At 40.6% G+C, this 13,276-nt stretch overlaps 1 protein-coding gene across 1 annotated transcript in view; it reads right to left on the reverse strand.

The window, feature by feature from the left end:
* The window catches only part of phlpp1 (PH domain and leucine rich repeat protein phosphatase 1), a 45,588-nt gene that overhangs the window by 10,183 nt on the left and 22,129 nt on the right, over positions 1-13,276 (reverse strand). Inside the window, exons 2-4 of the mRNA XM_086273207.1 lie at positions 4,837-5,033; positions 3,314-3,439; positions 2,366-2,514 (exon numbers count right to left, since the gene is read on the reverse strand). Of these exons, the coding sequence (XP_086129333.1) occupies positions 2,366-2,514; positions 3,314-3,439; positions 4,837-5,033 (472 nt within the window). The remainder of the gene's footprint in view (positions 1-2,365; positions 2,515-3,313; positions 3,440-4,836; positions 5,034-13,276) is intronic.

Raw genomic sequence — 13,276 nt, forward strand, 5'->3', positions numbered from 1 at the left:
GTTGGCTCGCTCTGTCTTTATTTATCTATTTACACACATGCCGACACACGCATGCGACCTGCTATCATCTATCACGGAGAGCTCAGCTAGGCATCTGGAGATGAGAAGCGTGCCATATTAGCATCGCACGCTGGAGCAGCTGCTAACAGTGGCACTTGATTTTCCGCGCTATACACACACAGGTTACACACACAGTATATCACAGTGATATGGGGGGGCAGCCAGCCTAGACGTCGGGTTATTGATTAGAGTGACGGAGAATTTCCAGCTGAGGGTGACTCCTGCAGGCAGGGGATGCGGAGCATGTGGGAAAATGTCATTCCACCATTAAATCAGCCCCTGCAATCTGCTGAGTAACGCTCACACCCCCTCCTCACAGTCCCTACGCGTCTTTGTCATGCTGTGACATTCTGTCTTCTCATGTTACTCTGCTTTGACCTTACTTACATTCTTATTTATTTAAAGCAGCACTAATTATTTTTAAAAAGCCAGTGAAGCAACTGTTTGCAATATGTTTTTGCTAAAAGTCGTGTCCTCAAAGAGAATTATCAGTTTATACAGTTAGCTATTTATATGTTTAATTATATGTTTGCTACTCATTAGCAGGAGCGCACCAGTTGGAACTTTAATCCGGTCACTTGGCCTTTCATCGCTTCATTTCAATGACTTTTATGTCCTTCATAACTCGATAAGCTATCATAAATATGTAAATAAAAAAGGCCAAAGGTTCAATGAAATTCATGGAACATCAGCCATTCCCCTCAGTGAGTGGTAACCTCTGTCTCAAAAAGAGATGCATGCTGGGAAGGCAGTCCCATGCCAGAGGAGAGCGCTAGTATCCGAGACAACTGATTATGCATATCTGATTGGCAAATCACCCACCAGTTAGTATTTGGCCAGAAAGAAAATAGAAAGGGGCGGAGGGGGGAGGAGCCATGAGGCAGGTCCACATTCATTGGTCTTGGAAAATTAAAAGACACTATAATATAACCCCACATCAGATGTCAGAGAAAAGCTAGTGTTTATACAGAAACCAAAACAGACTCTCACACAACAGTCCACACAAAAACATACACACACCCACATTCATAGAGGCTGCATACAGAGTATTATTGTTCTTGAGCCCAGCTTTTTGGACTTCAGTCTCTCTGGGGAAAGCGACTACTCGAGTAACTCTGCTGCGCGGTTCTGTTAGAACCTCTCTATTTTCAGCTAACTATTCATCTCTTTCTCATTACTGACCTCATTTTCTGTCATGCTGGGTCAAATGCGGATGAGCCTACTTAGATTTGGCAGGGCTAAATTGATGTCTCTCACTTGACCAGCAGGGGAGCTGTGTTTCACTCAATTATTAAAACTAGCTATTTTCCCTTCACATCATCTTTTTTTAAATATTAGTCATTATGCCAGGGATTAAAAAAAAAAAAGATGACTCAAAAAAATGACTGTGGTAGGAAAACATAAAATCCTGACCTCATTCATTCACAATATTCTATCAAGAAGACACAAAAGGGAGCAAGATCATAGATGCAGAGCTACACACACGCGCGGATTCCTTTAGTGCAGCCATGTTAAAATGAAGGAACACGCCATACTATATCAAGACTCTGTATGCGCTGACCCCAAATCAGTAGCCTGCAGCCACTATTTCTGTTGCATGCAACACGCAAGCAGCTCTCACGTACACTGACACTCCACACAGCTAACACATACTCAGGCACCAGATTCACACTATTCAAATGGTAACAATTTTATGGTAATCTTCTCCACAGAGAGACGTTGAAACAAGTGTGCAAATATATTAATTTGTAAATGCATAAGTGCACATACACACGTGGAGACACATATACAGCATCTTGGCTGTGGTCTTTAATCTGCGACCATGATAAGCATGCAGCAGATGGTGCCCACAGAGAGAAAGAGCGAGGGAGGCCAGGCACATTAAAAGCTTCCCTGCAGACACTTCTACCCTTCTGGGCTCTGGGCTGATTTGGCCTAGCCTGGTACAGCCCTGGCTAGCCTCTTTGGTCCCTATGTGCCAATGGCCCCAGTCCTAGACTGCTCAGGTCGATGGCTTACAAATTGCAGGCAAAAGCTAAAGCTTTCCAAAACCAGCCAGCAGTGACTTGCTGTTCCCACTGAAGCCTCACTGTGTCGGTGTCTTGTCTCCTCCATATTGTACAAAAGCCTATCTCGACTCCAGCTGTTGTTAAGTTACACTAAGCTTTTGTAAACCATATCTTTCTTTAGTTCTCATCTTGCCCGAGCCGGCCCATCCAGACCACCTCCTCAACCTATTGTGAATCTTCAGGTCTGTTCTTTCATTCACAGGTGTGTTTACAGTAGTCTTATAATGGCACTGTACCTCTGCAGCTGCTGCAGCCGCTGATCTGCAGGCAGGAAGTTGTGTTTTAGGTTGAGGTGGGTCAGGTCGTGGCTATAAAAGAGATTGGGAGGAAGATGCTCCAGACTGCAGCAGGACAAATCAACTGAGTGGATTCTCTGGGACACCATCTAAAAAAGAGGTGGAGTGGAAAGCAAAGAAGAGAGGAGAGCAGAGGTAACAGGGAGAGAAAAAGAATGTGGAGTTAAAAAGGATTACCCCGACCACATAAGACTGTACTGGTTCATGATGTCTTTGTAGCCTGCTGATAGGGGCTCAAATGTCATTCAGAGGCAATCTTCTTAGGATTAGAGAGTCAGAAGAAGTCAAGGGACAGTCCAACAGCTTGGTAACCTGACATCACGAGTTATAACATTGGGTAATCTAGTTAACTGCAGGTGTAGAGAGTAGTTAGTCTGTGTCCATTTGATAAGTCGGTTTCAAAGAAACGTGGATATATAAACCGAAACGACATCTGTCATGTTGGAGGAGAAAGTCTACTGTCTGTGAACGGCAGCCTTTCAGAGTTGACTTAGCTAGAGGCTCAGCAGTCGTCACTGCAGCACGTGCCGCTTCTATCCAGGCTTCTATTCTGAGTGGCCCTCAGGGCGCTGGTGACATGCATGTCCCTGTTAATATTTAGAAAAGAGGTTTTCTGGCTATGGCCTACTTGAGTTCAAATGAGAGAGAGGAGAGAGCCATCAGTGGTGTTTATGTGTGTGAGAGCACCCAGACAGGTTATAGAGTACAGACTGCACAGCAGTGAAATATGTGCAGTTTTAACTTCACCGGGTTCATACGACAGCGGCATTGTGGTGGGTGTAATGCAGTTGAGCGTGTTGTAACGTACAGTGCAGCTGACCCAAAAGTAGTGCCCAGGGAGTATATGCTCCTCCTTTTCTTTCTCGAACTCTTTTGCCCACACAATACCTTGGCAGCGTGTCTTTGCCAGCGCAGGTGCTCCGTGAAGCTGTCAAAGCTGACATAGTAGGTTTGACTCTGAGGCCCTGCTGAGCTGAAGGCCAAACAATGATTGTGCTTCTTCACCTCCTCCACCTGGAGACAGACACACACAATAATGTCACTGGAGTGTAAAATACTGACATCCCTTATCCACTTCTGAATATAAATTAAAGAGCTCATCTTTAGGCATCAGAAAAGAAAAGTGAAAGGAAAACATGAAACACGGAGGCCTACATAGGTTAGTTCTCTCATATATATATATATATATATATATATATATATATACACATACATACATATATATATATATATATATATATATATATATATATATATACACATACATACATATATATATATATATATATATATATATATATATATATATATATATATATATATATATATATATATATATATACATATATATATATATATATATATATATATATATATATATATATATATACACACACACACATATATATATATATATATATATATATATATATATATATATATATATATATATATATATATATATATATATATATATATATATATATATATATATATATATATATATATAAAAAGGACTTCAGTTGAAACAAATAACACACTAAATGTCTGCAGGCTAGTCAGATTCAGTCACCTGTAAAAAAGAGAAAAAGCACGCACGTTCGTATAATGAAATAACACACACACGTGACTGACATTAGAAACAAAACGTGTGCATGTGAAATTGTTTTTCAGTCATCCACAGTCACATACTCCAGCAGGCTCGGTGAATGGCTGACTACTTATGTTGTTTGAACAGAATACTAGCAGGCGTACACGCAAACTCACTATAGACAAACACAGAGAAACAGAAAAGAGGGTTGACTCGAGGTCAATGTGTTGTGTGTGAAATGTTTAAAAACTGGGCGTGGTGACACACTGAGTGTTCTTTGTATCAGGCAGACAAGCAGATAAGGCTTTTCAGAGGAGCCCTTAGAGCTTGTTTAGCAGATACACACATGCGCACATAAAGCAATAAATGGATAAAGGTCACTTTTGGGAAGGCAATTTAAAACGCTACAGTGACATAAAGCTGTTTTAACGCTATACTGATCCATTACACTAAATATTAAAGTGTGTCTCGACTCCAAATTAGAAAAGAAGAAAAAAAACACACATCAGTGCTTTAGCCCTGGCTTGCACAATTCCTGTCTGACCTTGAGAGCTAAAATGAACAAAGCAGGAAGCAGTATTTGATGTCAAACTAAAGGTGACATTTCATCAAGGACAAACTTGCCTGCACAGGGAGGCATTTGAAGAGGGTAATAACATTGACTTTATCAGGTCATTCTCTGATGATATCATGTTATAGGTTTATGATCCGAGGCATAAACTATATAACATCACCATAAAAAGACCAGGGTAAAAGAGGGAGAAAAGAAAATGATTATGTGACAACAGTAACGCCCTGCCATGGTGTGACTTTTACATACTTTTCCTCCAATGAGGGGCAGGATGTGCATCTTCCCTGTCTGGCTCTCCTTCACAGAGGAGACGATGAGGCAAGTGCCGCACAGGATGACCTGGCGTCTGGTCCAGCGGTTGACTGGTAGTTGAAGCTTCCCTTTCCGAACGTTGTAGGTTCCAGACAGCTGGACCCTCTCTGAGCTCTCGATGCTATGGGGCTTCCCTGAAACAGAGAAAGAAATGTTTTGTCCAGTTAGCACTGCAGACTTGACGTGAATACAGATTAGACAGAATCAGTTACTGCTGCAGTTAGAATCCACGTGAAACCACTGAAGAAACTTTTCGAAAATCAGAGAAAGTTAGGGTAGTGAAGACAGCTATACAACACCACTCAAAAGCATATACTTTCATGGGTCACTTTGTTTGGATTTAAGCATGCAGACATGGTCAAGATGTGCAAGCTCACACTAAGAATTGATAAGAAATCAGATTTAATTAATAATGGATTGGATTTATATAGCGCTTTTCAAGGCACCCAAAGCGCTTTACAATGCCACTATTCATTCACTCTCGCATTGACACACTGGTGGAGGCAAGCTACGGTTGTAGCCACAGCTGCCCTGGGGCAGACTGACAGAAGCGAGGCTGCCATATCGCGCCATCGGCCCCTCTAGCCAACACCAGAAGGCGGTAGGGTAAAGTGTCTTGCCCAAGGACACAGCGACCAGGACAGAGAGCCCGGGGATCGAACCGGCGACCTTCCGGTTACAGATACGCTTCCCAACCCCCTGAGCCACGGTCACCCCCAGTTGACTATGTTGACTATGAACTTAGCGAGGTTGCAGGTGCCAGATGGGCTAGTCTGAGTATTTCAGGAACTTCTGATCTATTGGGATTTTCTCACACAGCCATCTGTAGGGTTTACAGAAAATGGTCCAAAGGAGAGAAAATATCCAGGAAGCAGCAGTTCTTTTGGCCTCGTTCATGCCAGAGGTCAGAAGAGCTTGGCCTGAACTCTTTAAGCTGAAAGGAACGAGAAGTAGCTTAAAGAGAAGTAACTTAAATAACCAACCGAGGAATGCAGAAGCATCAATGAATGCACAATGTGTCAAACCTTGAAGCAGCAGAAGACTCTACTGGGTGCCACTAAGAACATTAAAATGAGGCTACAATTCGCATAGGCTGACCTGAAATTCGATAACATCCATCCATTCGCTTCCGCTTATCCTTTCCAGAGTCGCGGCTGGTGCTGGAGCCTATCCCAGCTGTCATAGGGCGAAAGGCGGGGTACACCCTGGACAGGTCGCCAGTCTGTCGCAGGGCTAACACATAGGGACAGACAACATTCACACTCACATTCACTCGCACATTCACACCTAGTGGCAATTTGGATTATCCAATTAACCTATCCCCACAAATTCGATAACAGAAGACTGGAAAACATCGCCTGGTCTGATAAGCCTTGATTTTTGTTGCAACATTCAGATCGTAGGGTCAGAGTTGTCTGGTACGAGCAAGGCATAGTGAAAGTTTCCCATGAATATAAAGCACAAGTCAAACCCAGCAAACAGGCTTTAACCGTTCTACTGATTATTTGAGTCTATATTTTGTTATAACAGTGCTCTGTGCTAAAAGCTCACAATGACACTGGGCTCTGCACTCTGGACAAGTCACTGTCTGTTGCAGGGCTAATACGGTGAGACATTCATGTTCGCAAGTTTACACCTACGGTCACCTGACCACTGCGCCACCAAGCTGTCAAGATGTCACTCAAAAACCAAGCAAAAAAAACAAACAAACAAAAAACAGGAACCCGATGAACATTCAGGCAGCTCAAAATTGACAATATTTATCCGGCTCGCCAAAGAGAGCTAACATCACGATGCAGGCTTAGCATGAAGTCTAAACATATTACACACAACTTTCGCCATTGGATGCTTTGCTTTAGACTGAGAAGTGAATAGTCCAGATTTGCATTCAAAACAGTGCAGCCCACTCTCAAATTCAACCCCAGGTAAACCTCTTTTAAAATGATGCTTTTACAATATCTGGGTCTCATTTATTCAGTTTCACCCGTCTGTCTGCCTTTCCCCCTTGCATGCATCTCTCACTTCACTGCTAGCCTGCCAAACCTGACAGTCAGGCTGCTTATCAGGCGTTCTGTCAGCCAGGCTGTGTTATCGTTCTGTCTAAACATCTACCTGCTTTCTGTCTACCTCCACCTCCGCAAAAATCTCCCTGGGCTGGCGTGTGCTGTCCTCCTCCCCTCTATCATCTCGCCTTTCTATCTGTCCAACTTGCCTGCCTTTGGATTTCCCCCTTGCTATCTGCAGCTTCAATGTTTTGCTTTCGCAGCATGTTTAACCTCATTGCTTTCTAATTTGGCTAAGAGATTTGTGGCATGGCGCAAGAAGTTTTCCTTTCCAAGCGACAGATGGTCATAGAAAAATGTCTTTTGTCCTGTGGCTCGCTCTAAACTATCCACATCTTTCTTGTGGCGTCTCCTTCACACATTATTCACTTCCTTCTAAACGCTAAGCAAAGCAGGGGCTGGGGAGGTGCAGTGGAGAGTTAATGGAAGAAAGAGTCAGTATGGTAAGCAAGTGAGAACTTGCACACACTCTCATGGCTTTAAATAATTCAGGTCTTTCACATGCAGATTGTATCTTGTGTGGCACTGCATGAGCTGGCGTAGTTAAGACGACGGTCACGAGAATACATACACATTTTAATCTGATGATTATCAGATTATCTTGCGAGAGATGCAGAGTTTCAAACCGACCCAGGATATTTATTTATTTATTTATTTATTGAAATTAGCAAAGCGCCTGAGCCCTAACATCTCCTCAGTGGTGCAAGCTAATCTTGTGCTCACAGCAGAATCAATAGTCTCGTTTGCAAAAGGATATTTGCTCTGACAGAATGCTGAGTATGTAACACAAAACACTGTTGTTAAATGTCAATTACGAGTCGTGCATAACTATAGTGGAGAGCTGTATCGGTATTCTTAAAACTACAGGGCGGCTGACAGAGGGCAAGGCTCTAAAGAAGTTTAAGATAAGAAATGAAGGAGCAGCTCGATTTTAAAGAGAAGAAAAACTTCTGTGAGCAAAATATGAAGTGAAACATGGTAAACACACGCCACGTTTGCAGCTTAACACACACTTCAGAAATGACAGAAATATGTATTAAGCAGAAAAAAAATCTATTTATGTGCATATTATGAGTCATATCGGGTCTGTGGTTCTAGGCAAAAAAGATGACTCTTACTGTTTTATGTGAAGATCTGCCGGTAACAACAGCTTAAACAAGGTTTATACTGTGCACAAAGCTCATTATGATCAAAAGGATTTGTTTGTTTATTGTCCAGTGTATATGACAATATGTTTAACATTTCTTTCAGAATTTCTCTCAGTGCTCTGGCAGCCAGTTTTGACTTCACAGTAGGCATTAAAAGCTGAAAGCCTATTGGTGCGAATAAATGTGCTTTAATTAGCTTAAAAGATGTGAAAGGATATATGTAACATTCTTTTTCTGTTTTCTTACTTTAGGTTAATGCATTAATCCAATTAGGTAATTACCAATATTTTCCAAATATGTGAATAAGCGATTAGCTATCTCTGTACGTTTTAAATTATTCAAATCCTCACAGGCATTTTTTTAACCAAATATGTAATATCATGAATCTGGCATCTGTACTACGTCGCACTCAGCCTGAGATGGTGAATTCGAGATTCAAGGAGATTTTGTGTTAAGTGTAGTGCTTAAATTTATTAGACCAACTGTCATAAAAACAAGAAACACACAAATGTACTTTCTATTTAAAAATAATAATAATAATGTGCTTTACTTTAAAAAAAAAAAAGTAAGATCCATTACAGAAACAAAAAATGTCAGTGAGCAATACTGTTAATTTAGGGCAGCTGTAGCAAAAACCTTACATTGGTGGTGGTTAATAGATTTATTAAGAACTGTAGGTGCTGTTAAAATAATATATATCTGTTAAAAACAAAAACTCAACAAACTGTCTTTGTGACATTTCATGCTTGAGAATAAGGCATAAGTGAACATCACTGGATGTTCTGTTTTTGTCATTCATGCTGCCTTCAAAAAGAAAAAAAAAAACACAAACTGTTCCCTCTGTGCAACCCCCCCCACAACCCCCACTGTTGATCTCCACACTCATTTAATTGTACTTCTGAAACAAGTGGAGTGTGAAAGGAGCAAATGAAACTGAAGGTTTTATCTCTCTTTAAAGAGACATTATTACCATCCACTTTGCAGGAAACACCATTAATGATTTGTATTATTGTGACTACGTGTATAAAGTATTTTAGGTACAGACAAGAAAATACCAGACACTAGGAAAGCGGTCCCTTTCCCTTTTTATTCTTTTCACAGATTTGGAACATCATTCCTGTTGCATATAACTGCATATAATGATATTGCATGCGCAGCTTCAAATAAGTCAACAAGTCGTCTTGGCAAGACAAGACACGACAAGCCAAACACTTGTTTATACCTTGATCGCATTTCTAAATCCTAATGCCTCATTCACATATCTGAGAGGAAATAAAAGTCTATTACATTTTGCAAAGTTGGTTTCCAATTTAACTTTAGTCCAGTCGAGTGGCGCACACAAATACATTCACAAGGCAACAGACAAATATAACAGGTGTCTACTTTCAATTTCAACTTGTAATAAATGGTTCGGATAAGCGAGGTAAACAGTAGATACGCGTTTCCATTAAGAGGAAACGTGGGGAAGGGGAAGATTGGATAAGGAACTGAACTGATAACGTAAAGATATATTTAACAACTTAAAAGACTGAAATTTTAAGTTAAACTAAGACTGTTACTGTACATAGTTACTATCAGGTTGGTATCTGTGTTTACTTAACTCGACTACTGTACCTGCTTGAAACATATAAAAATGATCCAAATGCCATCCATGAACAGACAGAAAACCCAACTGAGGTACTGAAACAGGCTGGATACAACTTTCTCTTCCAACCTGCTGGCTGGCAGAGGTTACTAGCAGGAACATGTTTTCATGACAGAGCTTATGAGGAGAATGTGTTGCATTAAACAAATTATTCACAAGCTTTTAGCCTCAATATGTCACATGAGCATAGTCTTACTATTTTTAGGTCTTTTGTTGGAGCATGCTCTCTCCCACACAAGCATATGTGCACACATGCACTCATACACCCCACTCCTCCTCCTACTCTTATCCTCGCTGACATAAACACACACACACACACACACACACACACACACACACACACACACACACACACACACACACACACACACACAGACAGTGTAACAGTGACAGTGATTAACCATCTTCATGCGTGCATCCATCCAATTCTGACCCAAAATCAGAAAGTGTTTTTTTTCCCTCATAAGGAGAAGAATACAGTCAGCTTGAGTGGGCTGGTTTTGTGCTAAGTTTGATAGCTACTCCTGTACTGACAATGCCGTTTACAACCATCTCACATGGACGTGGGATGACTGGATGGAAGTACATTTCAGTCTAGCCATGGGAATGCACAACGTAGGAAACAGAGAAATGGGTGCGACTCTGACGTGAGCATCCTGTTTACAGAGGTAGATCAGAGAAAACCAGGGTCTTTTCCTGGTTTTTGTAGGGGAAGGAAGTTATAGGAGGCATCTGTCATTATTCCAAATGCATGAACCACATCCCACTTGCAGTGAAAACATGATAAACAACGATGGGTGTTACTCAAGGTGGTTAGCTATCCCGTATTATATGGCCAATGCATAAGACTGTGAATTTGAAAAATAATAGTCAGGCTCTTTAAGGTGGGTGTGCTCATGTTCAGAAGTCAGTCTATTCCTAGCCCTACTGTATGTAGGAGCTGGAGTAGTACAGTTTGTGTGTGTGTGTTGGTATCTAAAGATGGTTTCCTTCCTTTTCCCCAGGCTCAGGAAATAACAGTTTCCCTTCCACATTAGGCTCAAATATTCAAGTGTGTGCACCACTACTGCTTTAACACAAACATAAATATGCACAGACTCACAGGATGAAAGAACAAACGGCACTATTAGAAACCTGACTTTCTCTCAATGTTGAAAATCTTACTTCTGCAAAAGCTTACAAGTACACTCTGAAATCTGCAACTCAATTAGATTTTTCACTAGAAGCTATTCAATTCATCGGTTTCTGAGACGGCCATATATTTATTTATGTGGTATACGATGCAATGGAAAGAAATAGCACAGCTTATCCAATTTTGCATAATGTGCTAAGCATTTGCATACTTCCCCATAGTTTTATTGCTTCTCTATGTAAGAATAACTTTCTTCCTGTAAGCCCTTGTGGGCTCGGCACCTCTGAGTATAGTTAAAAAAAATTAATCATTAGTAAAAATACTTGTTCTGCTTTTACTGTACACACAAATGAGTCCCTAGAATCCAATTGCAATACTTGGAAAAAAAATAAAACACATATAAAAACACCGCTGGTTAATTTCTTCTTAAAGAACACTTCTCTCTATTTTTGACTGCACAATCTTCCAGTAAATTCCAGCTCCAAGAAGCCTTTGAAAATCCTGTACATCCTAAAAATACTGAAACAGTCAGAGCGAGAGTTAGCCTGCAAAGGCAAATTTTGGTCAAACAATGGTCCCACTAGTCTTGCGTCCCAATGATTTGAAATGCAATCACTGATAAGAGAGAGAAAATATCCAGATGACAAAATTATACACGCCAAAGACCATTTTAGTCTACTGCTATGGTAGCACTTCCACTTCTTCAGTTCATTTCAGGACTTCAGCCCTGTGAAACACACATTAATGTTTAATTTAAGATTAAGCACGAAGATGTAACAGCTACTACTGACACTGAGGACCTTGCCCTCTCTGAATACAGACATCTATATTGTATGATATCTACCAGCAAAGTATATAGTTTTTTGGGCAATAAAGTCCAGTGACATGAAATAAAGAGCCCTGAGCTGACTCTGGCGCACTAGAAAATCTGACTACTGATGCCCTGATGTCCCCGTCATCCGTCATTGTTAGCAATCAGTCAACTAGGCCAGCCTCTCTACATCCATCTCCTATTTAACAGATCAACACTTCTTTCTTGTGGATCTTCTCGGTAATAATAAGAATACAACCTGACATCAGCACACTATCTGTAAAGGACTGGGCATGCCATACCGTAGGGCATCAATGACCCACATAAGTCACAACCGAGCATGAGCTTGTAAAGACACACTTGTTTATTAGAAGCAATGACCAATCCAATTTAATGACTGGCAAGACTCTGGTGATATATAAATGCTTCCAAGTCAGTATATATATATATTGCTTCTTTAAATGCAACCAAAATGAATCATATAAATATTTAACTGCATAGAAAACCGACTAAAAGAGACTTTGATGAGATGTCTTATACATTTACAAAAAGGAAACTGGAGTTGAGAGGAGTTGTTGGAGATGTAAAACAGTAACGTCAGCTGTTACTCTCCAACACAAAATAGATGCTTCTGCTTCAAACATATACAAACACAATAAGTCAAAATATACCTACTCAAAGGTGACTTGTCTCAGGCAAGAGAGTGATATTTGTCCTACATTTTACTTGCTGTGTCCCTCAGTCTGAGTCTTGCTATTCCTTTCTTTATTTCTTCAGCAGTACTCCTTCTCTGTGGAAGACTTGAGGTGATTACTCAGATGAAAAGTGACAGGCAGTGGTTGATGAGCCATGCTCGAAGGTGGCAAAAGCCATCACGGGTGACAGACTGCTTGCTGTATTCATGTTAATACTCCACATTTTCCCTTACATTACATTTTTACCTCTCTGTACCTTTCAGAGATATACACAGGCTGAACTGTGAATGTGCGGTAGTGATAAAAAACAACATAGTGCACAATGGAAATTTTTAGGAAGGTCTCAAGCCCGTTTAAACCGCACAGTTTCATCGTTTTTGTAATGAGTAACCCTTAATTTGTAACTTCGTAATCCTACAAACCGCTCTTTAAAACTTTCCAGATGTTACTGCACAAACCGGTCCAAACAGACAGAAGGGATTGCTTTGGCCTCAGGGACTAAAGAGGTGTTGATGTGTGAAATGTGTCAAGCTGTCCTTTGTGTAAAAAGTGATAAGGAGATGAGGTGGATGTTTGCATGGGAAATAAGTGTTCCTGCATTATCACTGCGTGACACTAAATTTGCACAAGTGCTTAGAGTTGGGCAAATACAGCATCTGTGTATTCTTACTTACTTTGTGCTGAGCATGAATGTTCTAAATTTCCCTGTTGTCTTAGGGCTCAAGTCTGAATAATTTAAACTTTTAAAGGGAGGCAAAGTTTAATAAAATGTTCAAGGGTCAAAATATGAAACTGTTAAGAATTTAGTTTTTGTTAGATGAGGAAAAAAAGATCCTCCCTCAGCATCATGTACATTATGCAAATGTTATCAGCGTAACATACT

Source organism: Aulonocara sp. 'chitande type north' Nkhata Bay, linkage group LG18 (genome assembly GCF_057382095.1).
Source record: "Aulonocara sp. 'chitande type north' Nkhata Bay isolate Kocher_YH1m ecotype deep benthic linkage group LG18, A_spYH_male_GT1.1, whole genome shotgun sequence".
NCBI lineage: Eukaryota > Metazoa > Chordata > Actinopteri > Cichliformes > Cichlidae > Aulonocara > Aulonocara sp. 'chitande type north' Nkhata Bay.